Source organism: Phoenix dactylifera, chromosome 13 (genome assembly GCF_051530095.1).
Source record: "Phoenix dactylifera cultivar Ajwa chromosome 13, Ajwa_hap1_PhDact_Kaust_v1.1, whole genome shotgun sequence".
Taxonomy (NCBI): Eukaryota; Viridiplantae; Streptophyta; class Magnoliopsida; order Arecales; family Arecaceae; genus Phoenix; species Phoenix dactylifera.
Window position 1 is genome coordinate 7,415,163 of NC_143202.1, and position 25,946 is coordinate 7,441,108.

At 36.3% G+C, this 25,946-nt stretch overlaps 1 protein-coding gene across 5 annotated transcripts in view; it reads right to left on the bottom strand.

The window, feature by feature from the left end:
- Positions 1-25,946, bottom strand: part of LOC103722332 (calcium-dependent lipid-binding family protein) — a 151,061-nt gene that overhangs the window by 11,369 nt on the left and 113,746 nt on the right. For all 5 annotated transcript variants that reach the window (XM_088709929.2, XM_088709928.2, XM_088709930.2 and 2 more), the window contains 13 exons: positions 24,389-24,694; positions 23,909-24,304; positions 23,491-23,809; positions 23,193-23,351; positions 22,927-23,090; positions 22,576-22,756; positions 22,219-22,479; positions 21,926-22,132; positions 6,775-6,829; positions 1,802-1,932; positions 1,102-1,617; positions 183-1,004; positions 30-106 (listed from right to left, as the gene is read on the bottom strand). In XM_088709929.2, the coding sequence (XP_088566055.2) occupies positions 30-106; positions 183-1,004; positions 1,102-1,617; positions 1,802-1,932; positions 6,775-6,829; positions 21,926-22,132; positions 22,219-22,479; positions 22,576-22,756; positions 22,927-23,090; positions 23,193-23,351; positions 23,491-23,809; positions 23,909-24,304; positions 24,389-24,694 (3,594 nt within the window). The remainder of the gene's footprint in view (positions 1-29; positions 107-182; positions 1,005-1,101; positions 1,618-1,801; positions 1,933-6,774; positions 6,830-21,925; positions 22,133-22,218; positions 22,480-22,575; positions 22,757-22,926; positions 23,091-23,192; positions 23,352-23,490; positions 23,810-23,908; positions 24,305-24,388; positions 24,695-25,946) is intronic.

The following is a 25,946-nucleotide window of genomic DNA, read 5'->3' on the forward strand; positions in this document are numbered from 1 at the left end:
ATGGATGATAAATTATTCATGCGCCGAACCTGTTAGTTTGTTGCTGAACCATCCAAAAGGAAGATGCATGGTCAAGGCCCAGTAAATTCATTATGAGAATGGCATCCTGATAAAGAAGAAATAATAATTAGATGGGATGAGCTTTAAGTTAAAACCATATTAATCACTGAAGATTCAGTTACCTTTTCCAAAATCCAACCACCTTGCACAAACAAGGTAAGGTAAATAGGTTTTCGAATATCTGCTGAATAGACAAATGCATTTCCACCTGATGAGATAATACCATGCTGCCGCTTGACCATATTCCCTTCAACCATTCTCTCCCATATAGCATATTCAGCTTCATAAGGAAGCTTATTTTCCAATCTGAGAGCTGAATTAATAGATATTTTCCAATCATAAACAGGAGCATTTAATTCCGTGTGAAGAACTGAAGCATCAATGCCAACACTGAGCCAGAAATATTGTTTGGTACCAGTATTGGGATTACAGTATGAGAGCATGTCCTTCTTCTCAAGCTGATTCAATCTAAGAATAGAATTTTGTGATGGAATAATTGAATGTTTTATGGTGTTCTGTCTAGAAAGTGGAGCTTGCTGATTGGTGGATTGCTCCCTGCCAGAACCCAGGGCGACCATTTGACCCCAAGTGTACATCTCCTGAGAACTTTCAGCAAAAGGACGAGCCTGCAAGCATGCGTCCATACGACTAACCATATAAGTCCATGGTAAAACCGTTGATGATCCTGGATCTATAACAGCAATGACATTTCTCCTGCCATCTGTGTTTTCCTCAGGTAATGGTTGCCTTATACGTATCCAACGCCTTCGCCGTACAAAATCTACAGCTGATTTTGAAGATGCTTTTGAAGAATTTGGAGGCCATACCAAGCTCTGAAAATCAGTTCCATATGCCCATCCATCACTGTCCACAAACTGAGACTTCTCAATTTGCCAGGCTGATGTCCATTTCCAACCAGCACGGAGTGGAGGCTCAAAAAAGTCCTTCAAAATAAAAAAATTGTTTAAAGCAAGCACAACACATCCCCTACAATATATCATATCCAGAATATTGGAAATTGTATGACTTTTAACATCTCACCTTTGATGAGTATGAAAAATCTCTGGTACTCCAACGTCCAGGATCATTACCACGAGAACCGAATGACTTATTTCCCCAACCAGAAATTGGTTGATATCGTTGATTTTCAAAGACCTCTTCTGTCACTGTAGTAGAACTGTTTGGTCCCATGTTTTGAACAGGATCACTGAGCATGGTGGCAAGGCATAAAGATACTTCTAGCTTGATGTCAGAATCATTCACAATGACAGCAAGAGCCCTAAGAATTGCATGCCTCTTCCCATTCCTCATGACAACTTCGAAGGCAAAAGGGTTTCTATCAAGTGACTTTGGAGCAACAGATAGAGCAAGAACTGAATCAAAGCTCTCCCAGGGCCCATCTGGGCCAAGCCCAACACAGAAACCAACATCTCTTTCAGTGCTAGTTGTGCTCTCTATTCCCCTTTGGATATTCACGTCAGCATTTCGTTCAATATAAGAAGTGGAAATTACTAAACTACCACAATTATTCCTTTCTTCATCAATAAATAGCTGACCCTGAGTTTATGTAAAGTTGTAAACATTTTTTTGGTTGGTCAAATGAGTTTTTTAAAACAGTCAAACTAAAAGGAATAAAAGAGCATAAGTTTGCAGAAACACGATACACATGTTAGCAAGCAGGTTTATCTGGAAATTGGGATAAAATCATGAATTTACAGTGCTATAAATGCAATCAAATCACCTTTCTTCTGAGAGGATATGATATAAACTGCTGTACATCAACTGCTTGCTGTAGTACTTTTATTGAAGCAGCCCTTTTCAGTGTACCAGAACTCCTACTAATAGGAACAGACAACGCGCCTATAACTTCACCTACATTGTTCAAGCTATAATAAGAGACAAACACAAGTATACAAAACATTGAATAACGAAAAAAAGCCCTCCAAAAGAATAGTCTATATATTGAATTTCTGAGATTATTTCAAGCTTGAATATATTAAAATATATCGAGTACCTAACCTATCATAAACTATTATTAAATTAAACATGTTTAACTGGATTAACAGAATGATCTTATAAGAATAACGGTTAACTGTTATTAGTCCAAAAGGAGTATGTGTGCAACTTTAGTTGGAACGTTTTTAGAGTTAAAGATGCAATTCAAATCAAAAGAAAGGATGTTTACAAATAATAACAGTGTCATCACAATGACCCTATTATTAAAGAATGAAATTGTTGATATAAATGTCTTAAAGAGGGGTTTTTGTAGGTAATGAACCAGCAGATGTAATAGTGGAGTATTATCTGGTCAAAACTTAAAATGATGCTGCAAAATTTTATGACAACTATAAAACCAGCATTATTGCATGAATTCGAATATTGGATTTTGAAGATGATGCATAAGCAAGGATATTGTTAGCATCGGCGAGGATGTTGATGAGAACATGTGGTAAAAATTTTACCATAGAACAAGGTCAAGAGTAGAAATGAAGGTTACAAATTGATGTGCACGTATTGCTGCAATCAATCTGTTGTAGATGGAAATATCCCAACAAAAAAACAGTTATAAATACCATAAACCTCATGTATAAGATATTATAAATATTAAAATGCATATTGGCCAACTTACATACATGGGAATAAAAAACCCTGGTATGCAGTTGGCTGCCTAATGTGGATGCGTATAGCAGAGTGTTGTCCCTTTACCTGACCTCTATTTAATCTCTCTCTATTCTCTAATTTGAATTATAACATGTTTTGAATTAAGACAGGAAAGTAGAGGTACCATCCATTTGGGTGCCATATCATCTGATTGTTCTTAAAGAAAAAGCTACCATTACATCGCATGCTAGGATAGGAAAAAGGCTTGGGCTTATTTTTCTCTTTCGATGTTTTCAACTGAATTCTTTAGGAATCCAAATGAAAAGGGAAGCAGGAAAAGAAAAAACAATATGGTCTCATCTCTCATGAATCCTAGCATAGAAAAGGAAGCCAAAGCCACAAAACAGAAACATGTTAATTTGACCCACAAATATCAAGCATCTAAAATCCTCATATCCATATAGCATGTGTTGGGCACTAGTGTATACATACATGTGTAACATGTTTTGGTGTCTTAATACATACACACAAACATCTAATTGGCTGCATCTCCTTGAGTGTAATAAGGAAGATGATAAACAAAATTGTTGGTGGATGCATATTTAAGGAACAACGACAAATAATGTTAAAAATCTATACAGTGCATATATTTAATAAGTTGCTGTAAGGAAGGATAATTAAGGAACTAACAGATGTAAAATGTAAGGGAAGGGCATGTGGCAATATAGTTTAAAGCTGACTTTGTGGGGAAGAGACCCCCTCTAGTGCACTTCAAGGGTTAAGGAAAAATGGAGGCCGAGGTCATAGATAGTAGTGATGAGTTACACCCCGTTCGATGCGACGTTCGCAGCGGAATTCAAACGGGACGTCTTTCATCGTATGAACACGCCTCGGATCGTAGAATTCAAAAATTTTTCTGGATCCAAATGCAGAAGATCTTTGAACTCATTAGGGAGGGGAGATTAGGATATGAGGAGGGTTGATTAAGATTTATAAAACTGAAACAAAAATCAAAAGTTATAGATTGGAAGATCTCATCTTCAAAAATTCTGCAGGTGTTGAACACCGCAGCCTGATGATTTTTCTAGGTTCCTGGTTAAGCCGCACATGTATCCGGCCTATACAGGTAGCCACACGAGGATCTAATCATCTGAGATAGGGTCTTACCGGAGTGCTAGCAACATAGATTGGAAGAAATCTGCAACATACCTCCTTGAAGAAGAACCCTTTTTTCTTTGATCTTACTCGCAACGGAGGAAGAGGAAGGAGGAACCTTTGCCGTGTGGAATTCCTGTGGATGTTTATTTGCCGGGCTGTCCAGAGGCATCCCTCTCTTCAGGCTAGGTGGGTCCCCCCGTTAGATCTTCCTTGCCTTGATGCCGTGTAAGAAGAGGATGCAGAGGACCCCCTTGCTGCCGTGGAGAAGGAGGAAGAATGGGCTTGGACGTGGAGGAAAGAACTCCTTTCCTTGGGCGAATTGATCTCTTCCTAGGTTCTTCTTCTTTCTTTCTTTCCAACACTTGGAAGAAGATGAACTTGATCTCCCTTGCTGCCGTGGGAAGAAGAGGGGAAGCCTCTTGCTGCCGTGGGAAGGGAGAAGAAAAGAGAAAGGAATGCGTGGAGAGGAAGAGGAGAGAATTAATTCATAATGTCTCCCTTGCTACCCTTTTATAGATTGGGTTTAGGGCTTCTCCTAATCTTATTAGGAGTATGGGACAATAACCCACCCTTGGATTAATGCCAAGTGTCCAATCCTTGTGCTCATAGATGCATGACATGTGTCCACTTAATCAATTGATTAATTTTCTAATCACGTTAGGATTCCTAATCTCATTAGGAGAATTAATTGATTTGGGAGCATGCATCCTACGACGCCATGTGGACTTTAAAGTCGGATAGTGTGAACACGACTTAAATCATATTCATCCTACAACGACATGTGGTCTTTAAAATCCGCACAATCCTTGGTTTAATCAAATTGACCCAATCATGAACCCAAATCAATTTGGGTCGAACCCAATTTGATTTGGCTCATTAAATCAGCCCAATTGCAATCCAATTGCAATCAATTCCACTTAATTCTTCTTCTATTAACTCACTAACACTTAGTGGGTTAATTTAAGCACCAATCATATTGATGATTGGTTTCTATTGTGATTCCAAATCACAATTATGATAGTCTGACTAATTAAATTCTCTATGTGTGTGACCCCGTAGGTTCTATTCTGACTGGTAGTGAGACATATTGAGATCTCCATCTCAATATCACTGAAACTCCTTTCAATGGACTGAAACGATTTCAGTTCTACTCTCAGGGTTCACTGATCACCAAGTGAATGCTTTCGAGTCTCACAATCCACTAGTGACACCTAGCAGTATGTGGTGGCAACCCAGCAGAATGGAATGTCTGAACCTCTAGGTGCAGTTAGCATATGATACAGTCCCTCTATCATGGATTCCGACGTGACGGAGGTTATGGATATCTCGTCAAACCCCATCGTCCGTCATATGTCAAATTTATACAACTTCCAGTTCGAGATACGGAAAACTTTTTCCAAAATACCTGGCTAGGAATTTATCGAACTCAGTCTCATAAATTACATAGGATCACTCCTAATCTATAAAGGTCGATAAATCCTATCTAGATGCAACCCTATTCCAAAATGAACCTACTGCAACCAATTCGCACTACAAGGACCCGAATGGCTAGGGCCCAAGTTCACATGCTCGTCAAACTACAGCAACCTCATAGTGAATAGCTGAGGCATCGCAGGTCAAAGGACCAGTCATACAACTGCAGCATAAGTAGTCACTGACGAGTGGATAGACATCCATGTGACTACTATCTTTGGTCACGCTCAGTACCTTGTTCTCTAACAAGTACTCGCATAATCACTCTCGTGTCTCTACACCGTGGACTCGAGACTCGTCCATCTGACTAAGTGATCTGTGCACTAATCTCAGCGGATCGATCACCGTCCCTCGTAACACATGCCTCAAATTCTCAACTCCTTGAGAATATGTGTTATCATCTATTAATTTCTTGGACGATTCATGGACACATACAAACATAAATGAAAAACAAATTGCCCAATCTTATTTATTAAAAAGTATCAAATTACAAATTTATGCCCCGGATTACAAATATGCGTCAGCCACGTTGGCTTCTAGGGCATACTTCTAACAAGTAGTGGTGATAGAAGACCACTTGAGAAATCTAAAAGTAAAAGAATGACAGAGTAAAATTTTTTGGCTTCCATATAAAAGAATGATAAAATAAAATTTTTTACCACAAAAAAGTTATGAGATAGGGTTTGTTGTTTGTTCAGCATGTTCGCACGATGATGTTTACCATTGGGTGCAGGCACAATCTTAAATATTGTGTAATTTCATGACGAAAAAGGAGCACTACAATATAAACTCTTTTACATCAGCTTCACTGCATATACTCATGTTTGTTTGAGTGCAGCAGCCAGTTGGAGGTGCCAATACATACAGTCACTTGCTTTTCTCCAAAAAAAAAAAAGCATATATGATGATCAACATTTGAATGAGTTAGAACATCAACCTCAAATGCCAAAATAAATATTTACTCCCAAGAATGCCTAAATAGATATAAGACATCTAGGATGCTAGAAAAGGATAGAAAGTCAAAATACTGTCTTGATCAATGACAATATCTTTGTGATATTGGCCTATCAAATGAGGATGCCAATTGCCTTATTCTGCAAAAATTCCCTAAACAAAAGCAAAGAGCTGACTTCACACAAATATGTTTCATACTTCAGTACAAAGTAAGCATACATCTCATAAAGACAGAATTTATGAGCACAGATCAAACAAGATATATAAGACATGATGAGAGTATAAAAATGGATGTTGATGACATTCTTTGTTCTCAGCTCTCACTTGTACTGTAAACGCAAAATTTCGCTGAATTAAGAACATCAACACAAGCAGTGCATCATAAAGCATTAAAAATTAATAGTTCAAAAATAGTCAATGTCATATGCCCAAAAGAAGAAAGAAACAGATTATGGACTAGGAAATGTAGTCCCCTTGTATGCACAGAACTCTACATTACAGTACATGGAAATGAACTCTAATTATTACCTTTGCCAGCTTTTGAAGCAAGGTTTGTAACCTCAACTTCCATATTTGCCAGTCCCTGAACAATACGAAATGAATGACGATTAGGTTCAGTCACAATTTCAACACAAAGCTAAGTTTGAGCTAAAAATATAATCATATATACATATTCAAAAGACAGTCACTATTTGAAATTTTAACAGAAATTCTAAAGCTGACTCTGGTACAGCAGTTCCTATATCAATGAGACGCCCTACGTCTCATTCAGATGCCCACACTCAGACGCCCTACGTCTAACTGTGGTTCGAACTACTGATTTACGTAATTGGAAGTAACTAATTAGGTTTACGATGAGACCTAGAAATTGATCACTGATCCAATTTGAGTACATCTATAGGATAAACCTCAACAGAAAACTGTTGAGTAACAGCAGCAAGTGATTGAATTCAGTAGTTCTCATACAAAATTATTGACTCTAGAGATATGGTAATATGGAGAAGACAAAATTGTTTGAAGCACACATGGAACCGGAAGTGCCGCTTGTTTCAAAGAGAGGACGGGTTATTCACATTTAATTTGATGGTTAGAGGCAAATTGAAAGCTAAGCAGGGGTAATTAAGATCCCCCGGGTGAAAAAGAGAGATGTCAGCTACGTTACACATAATATGTGGAAGTATTGACGTAATTTCATACTCATTCGGTTTGAATGCAACATGAAGAACACAAGCCAAATGATGGAACAGGGAGACCTAGGATGTAGAAGATCATAACATAAGTGATTCAACTTATTTGGATTCTTATATATCCACTCATGTGGTACTTCATCATACGATTCACATAAGATCTACCTGTCAAGATATCATCATATACATTTAGAAAGCCGTATGCTTTTAAAAAAGCTTGTACAGTTTGGGAAAGAAGTTTTATTGATAAAAAAAAAGAATCTCTTTCAACCGATATGCCCTAAGGCACATGTTGCCCAGTAGATACAACCCAAGAGGGGGGGGGGTGAATTGGGTCTTTTAAAACTTTTGTACTACTTCTAAAACTTTTCAATTAATTATGCTAAGTTGTATAGATGCACAGTGGAATTTAAACTTAGCAACAGTTTGATTTATTGAATGAGACTTGATTAAGTAAATTAAATATGCTTGCAACTAAAGGATGCACGGATAAGAGTTAAGCAAGCAATTTATCTAAGTAAGTAGGTGAGCAAGTTAGACAATGACAAAAAGCATCACAAACACAACAAACATATAGTGGTTCGGTGCACCCCAGCACCTACATCCACTCCCCAAGACCTCTTGGGAATTTCACTATAATCCTCAAGATTACAGTCGGTTGTTTTACAAGCTCACAACCCAACTTGTTGTTTTACACCGGGCTAACAACGAACCCTACAATCCGGTAGTTTTTCGAGTGAACTACCCAACTCGTTGTTTTACCCCGGGCTAACAACGAACCCTACAATCCCCCAATTTTAACTTAGGCTTGGGACCCCTATCCCTTGTTCCAAGTCCCTTGACTGAAACAAGCTCAATATTCAAACGTTTTACAAAAGATTTGAAAGCTCTTAAGAAGCAAATATAACAATGAGAAACAATAAAATCGGAAGAACCCTTTTTTGCCGTTGGAAGCGTGGGAGATGTTGATTCTTCCGATGTGGGACGCGTAGGGTTGGGTGTGAGCTTTGAATCCCGAGCACACGAGAGTGGTTGAGCTTGAAATCGCTTGGGAGACTTGAAAGCACTTGATTTCCTTTCTTGAATGCACTCACTCCCTTGAGCTTTTCTTTCTAACTTCCCTCTTGAATGATTTTGCTTTTGGTTGGTGAAGAGTTGTTGAGAAGCACTTAAGACCTCCCTTTTATAGCCCAAAAAGCAAATATAGCCGTTAGAGATAAAGTAGAGAAGATTTGAAATTCAAATCAAACCTGAAAAGCTGTCAGTCGCGTCCCAGGCGCTCCGGGGACGTCTCCGCGCTTTACGGGGACGTCTCCGCTTGTTTGCGCTTTTTGCATGGGGATGACTCCGCTGCTTCGGGGATGACTCCGCGCTCCGGGGACGTCTCCGCGCTTTACGGGGACGTCTCCGCTTGTTTGCGCTTTTTGCATGGGGATGACTCCGCTGCTTCGGGGATGACTCCGCGCTCCGGGGACGTCTCCGCGCTTTATGGGGACGTCTCCGCTTGTTTGCGCTTTTTGCATGGGGATGACTCCGCTTTTTCAGGGGACGTCTCCGCTGCCTTATCTCCGAAAAAATCATTCTCTGGAAAACCCTGAGAGAGCCGTCTCCGCTATCTAGGGGACGACTCCGCTGGTCTGCTTTTTATTTGCGGGGACGACTCCGCAGGTACCGGGGACGTCTCCAGACGTGCCAGTTCTTCCTATTTGTGCCAGAGACGTCTCTGAGACAACCCGGAGACGTCTCGGCTGTCCCTGATCTGTTTTCTTCAACTCAAAAATTCTTCAATAAATTCATAAAAATTATGGAAACTTGCCTAGACATTTCTTAACAATATTCTTAATTAAACACATGAAATCCTCAATTAAATTGTTAAGATAAATGAAATTATACTCTCGTGTTTTGTATTCATCAAAATCCATTAGGTGGTCAACAATCTCCCCCTTTTTGATGATGACAAAACACTGAGTATATGCAAAATTTAAGATTTAAACATATACACAGTATTTGAGTATGTGCAATATAAAATATATTGTGTTCTAGAACTAATGCATAGCTAAGTTGCATGAAGTAGAAAGCATATATATTTAAAACATACTTCATGATAATGCTTTAGATTTAATCAGCTTAACACATTTCAATTTCAGCTGATTTGTATTCAATTCAAAAACACAAAGCATTATGAGCATATACTTAAATATTTCTCCCCCTTTTTGACAACATCAAAAAGATAGTGAAACATTAAGCACAAAGATAAGAATACTCAAATATTTCTTATTGTACTCTGATTTGCATGTCAAATTATTGCAAGGATATGAATCATATAACTCAAGGCAATAATATTAGAATCAGATTAATGAGCATAGATCAGAGCCAATTAAGATAATTTCAGAGCAGAACACAGATAGTTTTCTAATCAAGTGTAGGTGGAATCTTCCTTAAGTTAATTCAAGAAGTACCACAAATGATATTCAAGAAAAGCACGAATGGAAATCTAACCTCTCTTCAATAATAAGTATGAAAGCTTGTTCATTTAAGATCTTTTGCCCAATATATTAAGTATTTTATCAACATGAGAGCAATTTAACTAATTTTCAGAGTATAAGAGCAGTATATTAAGTATGATTGCAAAGTTCTTTTATGGTGTAAAAATATTGTGGCATAAATGCCAAAAACATGAATTCATGCAGTTTATGATATATCTTAGAGCATACATAAAATTCAAAGTTTTGAAGGTTCTTATAAAGACTTTAATCCTTTAAAAAGGAAACACATTTTGGTACATATAATAATGAATTGGCATAAAAATTGAAGTTCTAGAGACAAGCCAATAAGAATTCATCAGTAAATTCCAAAAATTGGTTTTCTAAGAGATACTCAAGGAAATTCAACACATTATTCTCCCCCTTTTTCATTAAGTTAGAGGCTCTTAAGATCAACTGTTTGAATTGCAATTTGGTTCATGATTTATGCATAAGATATATTAACCAAATAATAAGCCTCAAGGTGTATCATAAAGATTTTCAGATTTAAATTTCAGATGATACATATTGGAGAGCATTAGGATCACTTTTCATTTAGTATTCTTTCCCTCTCCTTTAGTTATAGATTTATGCGATTAAGTTCCATAAGGTCTTTCCTTCTGAAATTTTCTTTCTCCCCCTTAATTGATCATTCCATTTTAAGAGTTTAGAATTTGTAGATAATGTTCAATAAAATTGTCAATCTCAAAAATATATTTTCTATAAGTTTCAGCTTATTTTCATAAGACTCAAGGTTTGAGATAAGACAACCTTTATAGAACTCATCTTAAGGTATAAACTTATAATTAAAGCATGTATTGCAATATAAGGAGGTTCATCAAAATCAATCCATAAAATTCTAAGTATGCATCAAAATAAAGTGTCTTTGGGATAGGATACTGAATATCTAAAGCTCCCCCTCAAAAGATGCATTCTTCTTTAATCATTTTAATTGTTGAATTTCAGATTTTAGTGATAAACGTGAATAACACTGAAATTCTGTAATATCAAGAATGTAGAGTGATCTAGAATTATTCAGAATTTATAGTAATCACTCTTTCTAATCCTTTAAGAACAAGTTATGCTTTCTCCTAATCTTAGAGAAAATGTATAAAAGTATTAATCAGAAAATGATTCAATTGAAGCTCAATTTCTTTCAAAAGCATTTACATTTTCTTTCTTTTAGAGTCATTTGAGTGAACTGAAATATTTCTAGTTTTAAGATCATTCACTCTATTGATGGAAGTCTTTAATAATGTAGGGGAGAAAACATATAGATGATCATTGAGGTATATATATTTATAGAACTCAATTTCTTAATCATAGTTTTTCAGCAATGTATACATGAAACACAATAAATCCTTTTAATATCAGAATAAAATCATATATTTAGAAATTTTTGTTTGCAATCAAGATCATCGAAAGACACATCATTTGAACCAATATTAGTATACTTTGAAGATAAGAAATGATATGTTTCGGATGCGTATCGGAGCAATCACCAAAGGCATCAAAATTAATTCTGTTTTTCCTAAAGTAAGACTTTATTTAAAAAATCACATTTAGTTTAAGCTTTTATACAAAATCAGATTCTGAATTACATAGGATTTTCAATAAAGGCTTTCAAAATCACATTATAGCTCATCTTAAATGATTACGATTGAAAATACATATTTCAAACATATAAGAGCATATTCAGAATCTTTGTATTAAATGTTGAGTTTTGGTACTAAATGGAGGATTTTTTAACAAGTATTAGGGTATTATGTATCAAAGTTAAGCAAGTTGATGGATAAGACAAACTCAATTCATTTTGCCTAAATAGAGATATCCTTCTCTTCTCCCTTTTTTTTTTTACAAATTTATTTATCTTTCAGATTTTAACGATGATTGTGAATAACAAATCTGAATTTTCTTTTCAATAAAACCAAACAAAAGATGTTATGTAGCATTTCAAACATTCAATCAAATTGTCCAAGTATGGGGTACTACAAAAGATATTGAGAACCCATAATTTAAAATATCATGCCACATGCAAAATATAGTGTGTGTTAAGTCATACATTAAAATATTAAGAACAAGCATGTCAAGTATCAAAATCAATTCTTTTCAAATAAACTCCCCCTATTTAAATATAATTTTGCACTGATTTCATCCTTAAAGTGTGTTTCCATGTGACTAAAAATTTGAATTGATTCTTTCTTGTATACTTTCATTTACTTTGTCTTTCATTTTTAACTTTCTTATGCTCTATACTCTATTTGCTCCCTATCCGGTGGAGTTGGGAAGGGGCACGAGGTACTACCACTAGCCTCCCCATTGGCACCATCCCTATGATGAGCAATATAGAAAGGTTAAAATGTTTACTTCAAACTCTCCCTGTTTAAGTGTAATTAATTATGGATTTTATCCCTTCCAAAAGAATGCTCACAAATGTCCCAAATATATTATGCTTGTTTTGCTTTTCCTCAAGATTGAAGTATTTGCTTTTACTTAGATTTTACTTCTCTTGAATATCTATTTTCTTTTCTTTATCTCTCTCTCTTTTTGTTATTCTCAAGTAATTTACATGAAAGAGCAGAATAAAGAAATAATCTTATGTGTCATATAGATGTATATCATGCAAACAACATTTTCATTATGCTCAAGTATTCATAACTTCTCACAAGTTATTTTACATCAAAATTTTAAGCATATACTTGTGTATTTCATGGTTATGATATAGGCAAAGAAATAATTTAGTTTGGGCAAACCATGAAACAGTTTCTAAAAGTATAAGTCAGTCAATACACACATAGACATGATATCAAAAATTAATAATTAAAGAATATAATCATGCCATAATAAGATTTAAGTTATTGACTTTGCTCAATTAATTTATGAGAAAGGTATCTAAAATTACCTATTCATTCTATATTCTTCAAGCCAAACTAGATTTCTTATGTGTGAACTTTTGGCTGAAGAAGATCCTCTCTCTTGTTTGCATGTGAATGTTTATTGTATCTTATATGGAGGTTTCCTTCAAGTTGAAATCTCTCATTTTCTTGCTTAAAGATCCTACATTATTAACAAAATTCTTTTCTTTCTTGAAGGAAAATCATTAGTTTTTTCAAGATACAAAACATTCATACCATATATTTCTTAACTAGATGACTCAACGTACGATATGACAATAATTGAGTGTTGAGTCATTTTACTCAAGAGATTGCCTAAATATAAGCAAGCATATGTCACTTGAACTTAAAGAGATAGTTTCATTAACCAAGATGGTTCAAAGACAAGCATGTGAAGCAATAGGAAGATTTATCAAGATCAATTTTTTTTTTATTTTCAGAATCAATTTAGCTTAGATTCTATTTGCTTAAGATAATTATCAATAAGACATGTTAGCTAAGTTTTAATCAACTTATCTTAAACGGTTGTTTCTATCAAAATTCAGATTATGATTTATTTGTTATCAATAAAATGTGATTCATTAAAGTTAGATTGAAGTCTTGCACAAGGGCACACAATGATCATACAATCTGGTCTACTAACTGTATGATAAAATAATTATTCTATCATGCTTCAATATAGCTTTAAAACAATAGATCTACTTTGCTCATCCTTTTCAAATTCTACAAGATGGGGTCATAGACATACCTTCTTCATGCCAATCTTCTATAAGAGTTGTCTTGTGGACTAACTTTGGTCAATGAAGATCCCCTTTCTTTTTTATTTTAATTTGGAGTTTGAGAAAAAATGTTAATTCATTCATCATACATATTTCAAACTCACCTTGCATGAGCTTAGTAAAATCTTCATATAAATCTCCATTAGTAGAACCAAGAATGATGTCATCAATGTATACTTTGAGCAAGTAAGATATCACAAATTCTTCTTTTGATGCATAGATTTATTACTTTCTGTCGAAAAGGTTGCTTAAGCTTTTATATCACGCTTTTGACGCTTGTTTCAAATCATATATTGCTTTATCATATTTGTAATGAGTGTTTTCAAATATGGTGGTTATTTAACATATATCTTCTTTAATAAAGTAAGCACATAGGAGTCCATTCTACACACTCATTTGATAGAATATAAAGCTCATAAAGCAAGCAAATGATAATGGTGATCTTTACTTCTAATCATGCAAGAATTTCATCAAGATCTATTTCATCTTTTCTTGATTTAGTCTTTTAGTAGTCATCAATTTTTCTTCATTAAGTGCATTTCTGAAAAGCTCAATTTGGTTCTAATTATTAACATGTTTTCAGATTGTTATATGTAAAAGATTAACCATATACTTATATAATTTGATTTTAGTATCTTGATAATAAATCATTAGTCTCACAAAGAATAAAATGAATTGATATTTCTGCAACTAAAATCTTTTCATTGAATATTCTATATGCATTGCTTGATGAATGATATCCAAGGATAGACATATCTCTATCAGATTTGGCATTACTTTCAAGAAACCATATCAAGTATAACATATACTACTGATAAATATGAAAGATATGCAATAGTTCATTTTCTATTTTTCAGAAGATCAAAAAGAGTTTTCATCAAAAAAAATAGATTTAATAGAAATCATATGTATGACAAGCAGTGATGATAGCTTTTAAAAATTATTTAAGTAGATGACTATCATACACAATTGTCTTTTTCATTTCTTCAAGAATTCTATTAACCCTATTTTACTTAAGGTGTCCTTGGTGCTGAAATAATTAATTTCTGTATAAACTTTATCAGGATTTTGGTTTTCAACACTGTGCCATGATACCTTCACAGTTTGGAAACCTTTATCATTTGAAACACTTTTACAAGATTTAGCAAATACAGAAAATATTTCAATTTTATTTGCCAAGAACAAATCCAATGTAAGCTTTTGAAAACTTAGTGATGGAAACAACATCTTTAGATTTAGAAATTGATTCTTGTTTGTTTCCTTAGTTAACATGCATAGCAAACTTTGACCTTTCAGAAGATAATCTAAGTAAGGCAATGGCAAGGTCTTTTGAGATTAAGTACATACTAGCATGAGTTGATTTTATATGCCAAAGATGGTTTCTTTAATTTTGGTATTCATAGTGCATATATTCAAAAGCATACCAAGTACACATTATCATATCTATGATCAATAAACAATAATGCCATGGATAAAAACTCTCAATCAAGCATATAGAGAATTCATAGAGTTATTCTTAGGAGAATTGATTTACCAAATTATCCATCTATAAGTAAAGCATAATCTAGAAAGATGGAGTGATTTGGATATATTTTCTTTTCATATCAGAAATATCACTTATATCACAAGAAAAGAATGATTAATACTTGCAAGTTATGTTTTAATCAACTAATAAAACAATTTCAGTATGAGAGGATGCAAGAATTACTAATTTCATTATTTCTTCCATTTTAGTCATTTTTCTTAAGTGTATTTTAAGTTTCACTCTTTAATATATGTCTAGAGCACCCAATGTCCAATTTAACATCTTTTGTTGGAGCCTTGAGTGCTAGACACACCTGCAGAAAATATTTAGATTTTCAACTTAGGAACCCAAGCTCTTTTGGGTCCTTGCAGGTTAGCTATTATTGTTCCTTTTGGAACCCATATTTTCTTAATAGCTATTTTGTCCATAGGCTTGCAGATTTTAGGACTACAAGAAGTGTATTTCTGCATCTTCTTATTAAATTTAACAAACATGGATTTAACATGAGTGGTAGATAACCCTTCAGTTTTCTGTTTTTGCCTTTTAGGTTTATCAAATTTGCAATGTACAGATTTAGGAACAGAAGAGATTTTGCATAATCTTTGTTCCTGTTTATCAGCAATATAAGAATCTATTTTAAAATGATTAGAAACTGTTTTAACAAACATATTATTGAAAGATTTTTGGGTGTACCAAGGTTGACATCCCAATTCAATATTATCAAATTCAGCTCTTTGATTATTTATCATTAGATTCAACTTTTCAGAGCTCAAAGTAAATCTTTCAACAACAGGTTTTAATTTGTCAACTTCTTTAGTTAATCTTTTGTTATCTTCTGAAAGCAATTCATTATTTTTTTTAAGTTTATCATGGCTTTCAGTGAGAAGTTGGTTTTTCTGATTTAGTTCTTTATTTTTCTTAATTAAGATTTCAGTTTCATTTACTAGGATTTTCTTTTCATTCTTCAGGTTCTTGTTTTTACAAATGAGTTTCTTATGTTCTTTCATTAAATCAAGAAATGCATCATGTAACTCATCAAGTGTAAAATCATTTTCAAGTTTATCATATACTTCATATTCAGAAGAGGAGACACTTTGCATTTCAATACATACCTCGTCCTTGTGTGCCACAAGGCATAGGTTTTCAATATCACCTTGTCTCTCTTTTTCTTTAGAGCTAATTTCAGATTCACTAAAAATGTTAGTGCTTTCATATTTAGCCTCTAGCATATTCCACATGTCTTTAGCAGTTATGCAAGAAGATATGCAATTAAACTCATTCCTATCTAATGCACAATATAATAGGTTCATGGCTTTTGAATTTTGTTGAGCCATTTTCTCATTATGACTAGTGTTTGTGTGTGTTCCATTGACTATAACTCTCCATAAATTATAATCAAGTGATTGTATGAAAATGCGCATGCGTGCTTTCCAATGTGTATAGTTTATGCCATTAAATAGTGGAGGTGTATCAATTAATTGTCCTTCTCCTAGAAAACTATCTATTTGAGTTGTCATGATCTTTGGCTCTTGATCGTGAGATCAATAATTAGTCTTAGAGCACCTGCTCTGATACCACTTGTTGCCCAGTAGATACAACCCAAGAGGGGGGGGTGAATTGGGTCTTTTAAAACTTTTGTACTACTTCTAAAACTTTTCAATTAATTATGCTAAGTTGTATAGATGCACAGTGGAATTTAAACTTAGCAACAGTTTGATTTATTGAATGAGACTTGATTAAGTAAATTAAATATGCTTGCAACTAAAGGATGCACGGATAAGAGTTAAGCAAGCAATTTATCTAAGTAAGTAGGTGAGCAAGTTAGACAATGACAAAAAGCATCACAAACACAACAAACATATAGTGGTTCGGTGCACCCCAGCACCTACATCCACTCCCCAAGACCTCTTGGGAATTTCACTATAATCCTCAAGATTACAGTCGGTTGTTTTACAAGCTCACAACCCAACTTGTTGTTTTACACCGGGCTAACAACGAACCCTACAATCCGGTAGTTTTTCGAGTGAACTACCCAACTCGTTGTTTTACCCCGGGCTAACAACGAACCCTACAATCCCCCAATTTTAACTTAGGCTTGGGACCCCTATCCCTTGTTCCAAGTCCCTTGACTGAAACAAGCTCAATATTCAAACGTTTTACAAAAGATTTGAAAGCTCTTAAGAAGCAAATATAACAATGAGAAACAATAAAATCGGAAGAACCCTTTTTTGCCGTTGGAAGCGTGGGAGATGTTGATTCTTCCGATGTGGGACGCGTAGGGTTGGGTGTGAGCTTTGAATCCCGAGCACACGAGAGTGGTTGAGCTTGAAATCGCTTGGGAGACTTGAAAGCACTTGATTTCCTTTCTTGAATGCACTCACTCCCTTGAGCTTTTCTTTCTAACTTCCCTCTTGAATGATTTTGCTTTTGGTTGGTGAAGAGTTGTTGAGAAGCACTTAAGACCTCCCTTTTATAGCCCAAAAAGCAAATATAGCCGTTAGAGATAAAGTAGAGAAGATTTGAAATTCAAATCAAACCTGAAAAGCTGTCAGTCGCGTCCCAGGCGCTCTGGGGACGTCTCCGCGCTTTACGGGGACGTCTCCGCTTGTCTGCGCTTTTTGCATGGGGATGACTCCGCTGCTTCGGGGATGACTCCGCGCTCCGGGGACGTCTCCGCGCTTTACGGGGACGTCTCCGCTTGTTTGCGCTTTTTGCATGGGGATGACTCCGCTGCTTCGGGGATGACTCCGCGCTCCGGGGACGTCTCCGCGCTTTACGGGGACGTCTCCGCTTGTTTGCGCTTTTTGCATGGGGATGACTCCGCTTTTTCAGGGGACGTCTCCGCTGCCTTATCTCCGAAAAAATCATTCTCTGGAAAACCCTGAGAGAGCCGTCTCCGCTATCTAGGGGACGACTCCGCTGGTCTGCTTTTTATTTGCGGGGACGACTCCGCAGGTACCGGGGACGTCTCCAGACGTGCCAGTTCTTCCTGTTTGTGCCAGAGACGTCTCTGAGACAACCCGGAGACGTCTCGGCTGTCCCTGATCTGTTTTCTTCAACTCAAAAATTCTTCAATAAATTCATAAAAATTATGGGAACTTGCCTAGACATTTCTTAACAATATTCTTAATTAAACACATGAAATCCTCAATTAAATTGTTAAGATAAATGAAATTATACTCTCGTGTTTTGTATTCATCAAAATCCATTAGGTGGTCAACAGCACAACCATACATAATCTAGAAATCATACTTGGAAAGGGTGGACAATTAGCTAGAGCAACAGGTGCTGTAGTAAAACTGATTGCAAACGAGGATAAATCAGCCACATTAAAATTACCATGTGCGAAGTGCAACAATTTAGACAAAATTGAAACTTCTCATTTCTGCAAATACCCATGTGCAACATGATAGTAGTATCTACACGGAATTTTAGAAAGCATAAAGTCAAATATAAACATTTCTCTTATAAGACATAATGGTTCAAATCAAGGTCCGCCGTACCGGTACCGATCGGTGTACCGGTGGCGGCCCGGACCGGTCCCATACCGATCCTGTATCGGTCCCATACGGGTTTTCCAATGATAAGCTACAGGTACCGAATTCTACGCTGATCTAGTACCGGTTCCAGGCTGGACTGGTACGACAGACCATGGTTCAAATCAAGGTCGGTGGAACCATCCAAAATCAGACAATTTCGACCGTTCCGAGCCGTACCGATAGCTCACTGGTATGACTCCAGCAATGGAAACGAGATCCGTTGCCGGAGCCGGAGAAAGAGAAAGAAAGAGGGCAAGCGGGGGAGGGAGAGGGAGAGGTCGGGATGCCGACGGAGGCCGGTTGAGTCCACGACCGCTTTTTCTATTTGGAATGAAATAGGGGTCCGGTCACGGCCTTACAAAATTGTGGATTTTTAAGTAAAGTCGGCAAATCGCTTGCCGACTTTACTTAAAAATTATGATATTTTTCCGCCGGCCTCTGCGTCCCTCCGTTGGCATCCGCCATCCTCCTCCGGCCTCCCTCCCTCTCTCCCCCTTCTCTCTCTCTCTCTCTCTTTTTCTCTCTCCCACGGTACCGTGCCCTCTAAAGATACAGGCCTGGCAAGGTCCATACCAAGTCGTGCTGCCAGAAAATCAGTACGGTGCCCGATACCAGTTTCTCCGACTTTGGTTCAAATAAAAATATCTAAGCCACTAGCTGTATAAGTTATTATGTTGTTAGATATGTACCATAATTAAGTCTTACCAACAAGATGAATGTCAAGTGCTATTTTGTCTCTAAGAACTAGTATTGTTCAGAACTGCTAATGTAAACTAGCTAACGGACCAGTACTAAATTATATCTTACAAAAATACATTTCCACTTGGTTAATGCTTATTAAACCAAGGATTGCTGAACCGAGCGGTTCGGCCGGTTTAGCCCGAACCGAGCCGACATGATCTTCGACTGGATCGGTTTCTCCAATGGAAAACGTTTTCGACCCCTAGAAGACTGGAACCTGATTGGATGTGGCCAGAACCAGCCGGAACCGAATGGTTCCGTCTGGTTCGACTCGGATTCGATGCAAACTGGTCGGTTTGCACCGGATCCGAGCTTGTGGATTGTTCTAGTTTGGTTCGGTTCGAACCAGTACCGAACTGTACCGGTTGTGGACCGGTACAGGTCTCGATACCGATTCGACGAACCTTGTATTAAACCTAAATCTTAAAAATGTAACTTTTTGTAAAAGATGCCTTCGTTGCTTTAACTTTGATGTTAGTTTGTGTTTAGTTGTCATTTGTACAATGTATTTAGTTTTCTTCTCTGTTCTATCTTTTAGCATTGCACATATCAAAGATCAATTTATTGCACAGGAAATATATATTGAAGTAGGCATTTGTCTAAAGGTCCAAAATATAGTGGGAGAATACTCAAGAGAAGAGAAAGGTTTACTAATGTCTCTTTTTTTGTATTTTATTCAGCACTGCTGCCTAACTTTTCTTCTTGATTCATAACAATTGTTTCACAATACAACAGGATAAAATGATAATGCTGAGTACTGACTGCAAGCTGGCATAATCAGTGCATTAAAGACAAAAAATGATTTAAAGTATGTGCAACAATGATTTAAAGTATTTTATATGAGAAGGATAACACAAATAACAGAGCAAAATATGTTGGTAAGAAGTGAGTTAAAAGGAGTCACAATAACCAAGTAGCAACAGCTGCTGATTTGAGCACAGCCACTAATTAAGAGTCCTTTGCATAGTTTAGGAACTTTAATTATCATAGCACACTAAAAGGCATACCAGAAACCTATAATTAATTAAAATTGAAAGAGTAGAAGGATCTGGAACAAAAGGAGACCTAAATCATTAGGCTACTGCAACTAGTATGAAGAAAATCTCCTTCGCATAAACAGTTTAGATTTTACATTACTATTTTCTTTTTATTTATAAAAAAGGAATAATCACAAGCAATGTCAAAGAAAAACAATAATTGAAAGAATAACTAAAAAAATTCCAACCCGTAAGATTTTATTTAATATTACCATGACAATAAAATTGTTTTAGAAACATAACCATGAGACTCCACTAATTTACAACATTTGGATGAATATATAATTAGATCAGCAAACAGGGAACTTCAAAGCATGCAATGACGACAAATTTTTCAGCATAGATACACAAAACAGGAGAATAAAGCTAATTTTAGCAAAATTATGTAGTTTCTGTAGTCAAAATATTACATTTTTGCGACTATGCATAAATTGATATGGACATCTGTAGATTCTATAGTTTCTTATAAATACAAAAGCTTTTTCACAAGTATTTTTTTAAGGTTTCAAGTGCTGGCTTGAACTGTTTGTACTGGCAGGGACATTCCATGGCGAGCTAGTACCAAAAGGTCCAGAACACAGCAAAATTAAGGAATCAATCGTCCAGCATTATGTTAACAAAATAGTGAAAAGTTTTAGTATACCGAGACAACGAACCTTGATATAAATAATAATATAAAAATATTTATAATATTTTATAATACTTTATAATCCTTTTTTCTTTTTTATTGTTTTTAAATTTTGACACAGCATGACATTATGAGCCAACATGATAGACCTGCCACAGAACATGCTATAAAGTCTCTGGTCAGCACAACCATCAACACTGGCACTTAAATCCTTGTTAATTGCTAATCTTGGAAGACTCCTTACAAGGATGAATTCTCTAGTAGGACAATGAAACTTATAGGATTTATTGTTTTTGAAATATTGGACATGGTATGCTATACCGGTCGGTACCGGGCATACGATACCGGAACCAGTGGGTACCAGTCCTAGTACGCCAGTATCGGTACGCCTGGCATGCCGCATACCGTACCGATACTCGGTACAGCTATGCTAGTGCAGCACCGGTATGGGGTCCGGTATTGGTACGGTGAACCTTGGCTGGAACATAATATAAATATAGTATGATATTAATGAAAAGCAAGAAGTAGGAAAAAGTGGGCAAGCAATGGATTGAATGTTTAGAAACATTCATACAAATGAATAATATCCAACCATATAAATATGTGTTAAAAACCAATCCTTTGGCCTTTTGACTTGAGAACGCTTGATTGTAGGAATATTTCCAACAAAAAATCAAGCGTTGGATGTGCTGTAAGGTGAGAGATCAAAGCACTCAAATAAAGAAAATGTTTAATTTTTCTTAATGCAAAACTCACAGAACTCTTGAAACTTGAAAGGAATAAAATATTTTTATAGATATATTATAGCCTCGCAACCCTCTGCCTACCTTTTCAGGAACTTCAAATATAAAAATTTCATTCCACTTGGCATATCCCTCGCCCAAGCCATTTATCTTTGAGATCAACGGTCTCACACACCTAGTTCTTGCACTCTGGGGAAAAAGCTTATACTGATCTGTGGCCTTACTGTCTATTAGCAATCGCAAAGCACAAAAATACTCATGGCTATTGCCATCATCTGCAATAGGCAGTCCCTGCAATAAAGTGAAATAAGGTCATGACCAGACTTTGGAACAATATATTGGAGTCATACTATTGATAAAATATACACATATAAGACCTTAGCCTCCATGATTTGAACGGCAACATAATATCGAGTTTCCCTAGCTTTGGTAACTGCACTCAACTTATCTGAAAACCTGGGAGGTGGCACCAAAAATGACATTTGGTGGTCATGCTGTAATAACTCGGTGTTTCCCTCAACTTTTCTCAGATAAACATCACATCCAAGTTTATTTTCAACAATCACTTTTCGAAAATCATCTTCATCCAATGCAGAATATGATAAATCAAAATTTCGCCTCAAGTCTTCATCAGATTCCTGAATGACAGTACATCAGTGAGTTTTTAAAAATTGAATGTGAAGAATTATTCAAACTTATTTTAGAACACTGGTTATATTAACAGACTATATAACCTCGCTTCTTCTTGATGACTTCTGCTCTAAATCATTATGCCTACTCCAGGAAACCAAAGTTTCTGTCAGGGTTTCAAGATTGGCAGCACTGACATTAAGATTCACAGTACTTGCTGCAGCAACACGAACTCGTTTGCCAACTTTTGATGGCGGGTGCTCGCTAGTATCATATGTTTCAACCCTTAAGAAGGTGAAATAAGAACCAAGATAATTAGTAGAATAACCTATTGTGAAACTATGACAGTTAATGATCCGTAAAGCAAATCTAGTCAAATCTTGAAATTTAAAAGCACTAATAAAAAGGTTTTCTTGTGTTTAACATAAATCTTCAAAAAGTAACTAGAATCTTACTTGAATATCCCATCAAATGGTTCAATAAGAGGCTCCCATGCTTCTAATTGTCTATTGAATGTGGATGCAGCAATTGAACAGATAAGTACAGCATTCATTGCCTCAAGACGCCCATGTGTTGCAAGATTTATATTTGTAATAGTTGTGTCAAATAGTGGTGTCATCTTAACAGGTCCAACAACGACCAATAAAAATAACGTAGTGAGATGTTCAGCCTTTTTCAATAAAATAAAAAAAAAAATGAAGATATAAACAAGGCTACTCACTGTCCCACACAAGCTGTCCAGGATACTGAATGAAAAAGACCCCAACTTCATCTCAGAACTAATGTTTTCCCGTGCTCTAGGCTTCACATGGTCACTTATACTGTATGCCAAACGGCTTGATGGTTTTCTAAGATCAGATCGTGCGAGAAAAGTGCAGGCCTGCAACATGACAAGCACCACAGAAACAAGTTAGAAGAGCTAACAAAGTGCTGGGACTGAATGATATAAATGTGTCAGCTTGAAATGCAAACACAATATATGAAAGCTAGTTTATCCATCAGCCACTGTTGTTGAGAACCTGATTTTCAACTTTCCAGATGCTCCAGCAGCTGGAGCCCTTTGCGCTGGAGGACGGAGAAATGGGTTCATCAGAAATATTTGCTTGGTTAAGAAGATCAATCCTTGGACAGCAAAAAGAATCCTTCTTTGGTACTTCATCAATTCTTGTTACTACACATCCCAAGGAGGCATAACCAGGAGGAGGAATTGGGTACCAAAAAAAAGCATCATCAAGCCCCTTTCTAATTATATGTGCAACTTTAGTGAACTGATCAGGATTTGCAGCAATCACAGAATTATCGCACTTGAACATCAACCCTAGAGCAGGAGGTTCTAACCTGAGGCACGAATAAAATAACCAAGTGTCAGTTATCATCCTAGAGAAATATATGGGAAAAAGTATAATAATGATGATGATGATGATGATCACTGCCAACCCTTCTGTTACACAGTCGCCAAGTGCAGCGTATCCTGGACGTGGTATCGGTCGCCATATTGAAATTGGTCTTCTTAGATCACAACCTTTGTCCCACCATATCCTTTCAAAGTGTGGGGTAGACATGTAATAACTACTCGTTTTTGATAACGACCTCAGAATGTCCCATCCGGAGGAACCACAATTGCTGTTACCTCCTTGCTGACTTTGCTGCTCAATATTAATGCCAGTGTTAGAACTGGGATGACTGGAGAAAGACATATTCAAATTGGAATTATGCAGAAGAATCTGGTGCAAGTCGAAGCTTTCGCCTTCAAAAGGGCATTCCACTGAATTATGTGCAAGAAATGAACCGACAACATTGTCGATGCGCCAGATGCTATATCCAGACAAAGCCCTACAAACATAATTAGGTGATAGGTTCATACAGTGTGCAAATATGCAGTTAAAAAGTACAAAAAAAAGAGGAGTAAAAATGTACCTTGGATTAGATGGAACATAGTATATACAGTCTGAAAAGTTAGCAGATGTTACAAGATCAGATCGAAGGCAATAGACAATGTGGTTTGGAGGTGGCTGGCTTCCACCATGTGCCACACACCCTACAGCAGAGTAGCCCGGTGGTGGAATTGGCATCCAGATGGAGCACTCATTATCACTATTTGATAGCGTTCCTCCAGATTCTTGAAAATTAGATAACACACCAATGAGCTTGAAGCCGAGAGGCTTTCGTACACGACCATAAGTGTTACTAACAGCTATTACAACCTGTGAAGGAGGTATTGATCTGCAAATGCATTTGATAAAGGTTTAAATTTGATTAAGATAAGGCATAATGAAACAAACTAATATTTAACATAAATGAAAATGACACTCAAAAACCATAATCAACTAATTGAAAGAACGGTAAAATTATGATACTATAAGGAAATATGTTCTTTAAGTTAGCTAACATCCATAAGTCAAGCATCCTTCTTCAATCTTAAGATAAATAGATAAAAAAAGATAAATTTCTTAAAGTAAAAAGGTTAATCATGAAAACACGATCATCAATAATCAGATCTATCTTGTAGGATTTGGTGATCTTTTGCCCCACCCTGCCACATTGTGGACTTGTACAGGCTACCCAAACAACCATGTAAAGAGAGAATTCTTGGGTGAGAGAATTAGCATCTGGTAGAAGACAAGTTCTACAGGACATTTAGGTACTATGATTTGTTGGGATAAGAGAGAGTGTCAATAGACCGAAGAGGCACATTGGATATTGAAAAGAGAGTGCACAGAAACACCTTACGAGTTAAGACATTTTAGCTAATCAGAAGCAATGTTCACCATACTGGTACTAAACCCCATACCGGTGCCACACTAGCATAGTGTCCGTACGGTACGGTACGAAATTGTTTTGGCATACCGAGGGTCGGTACGCCATCCGGACGGTACCGAACGTACCATATCATATTGGTTTGGTATCTGTATCGGTACTGGTGGCCTACCGATCCTTGGTATACCACAAAAATTTCATACCATATTGTACCGACACTATGCTAGTGTGGCACCGGTATAGGATTCGGTATCGGTATGGCGATCCATGTGCTCAGTTAGTGAAGTATAACAGCAGAGTCAGGAAAAGCAAGACATGGATAGAGGTCAGTCATTTGAAGCCCCAGAATCATGGTTTAATCTTTTTTGGTCCACCATGTATTCAGTATGTTGTTACTTCAAGCTTGCATACCTATGGAGTGTTCTCTTTCTGTAAGCTTTCGTGAGCTTGCTGATCTGAGCTCATGAAGTCCATTCTTATTTGGATATGGACAACCTCTTTGGCATGAAAAACTTGTTAACAAGTGGTGTTGTCTATCATCATCAGTTTCCCAAGTAAAACTTATCTTGATGGCTCAAATCAAAGCATACATCGTTTATAGGTAGATCCAACTTTTGATATGTTTATCCTATCTAATCATCCAATTTGGAATGCTATTCAGCATCCTTTTTGGAGAAACTTCAGATTAATAAATGGTTTCCCACTACGTCATGACATG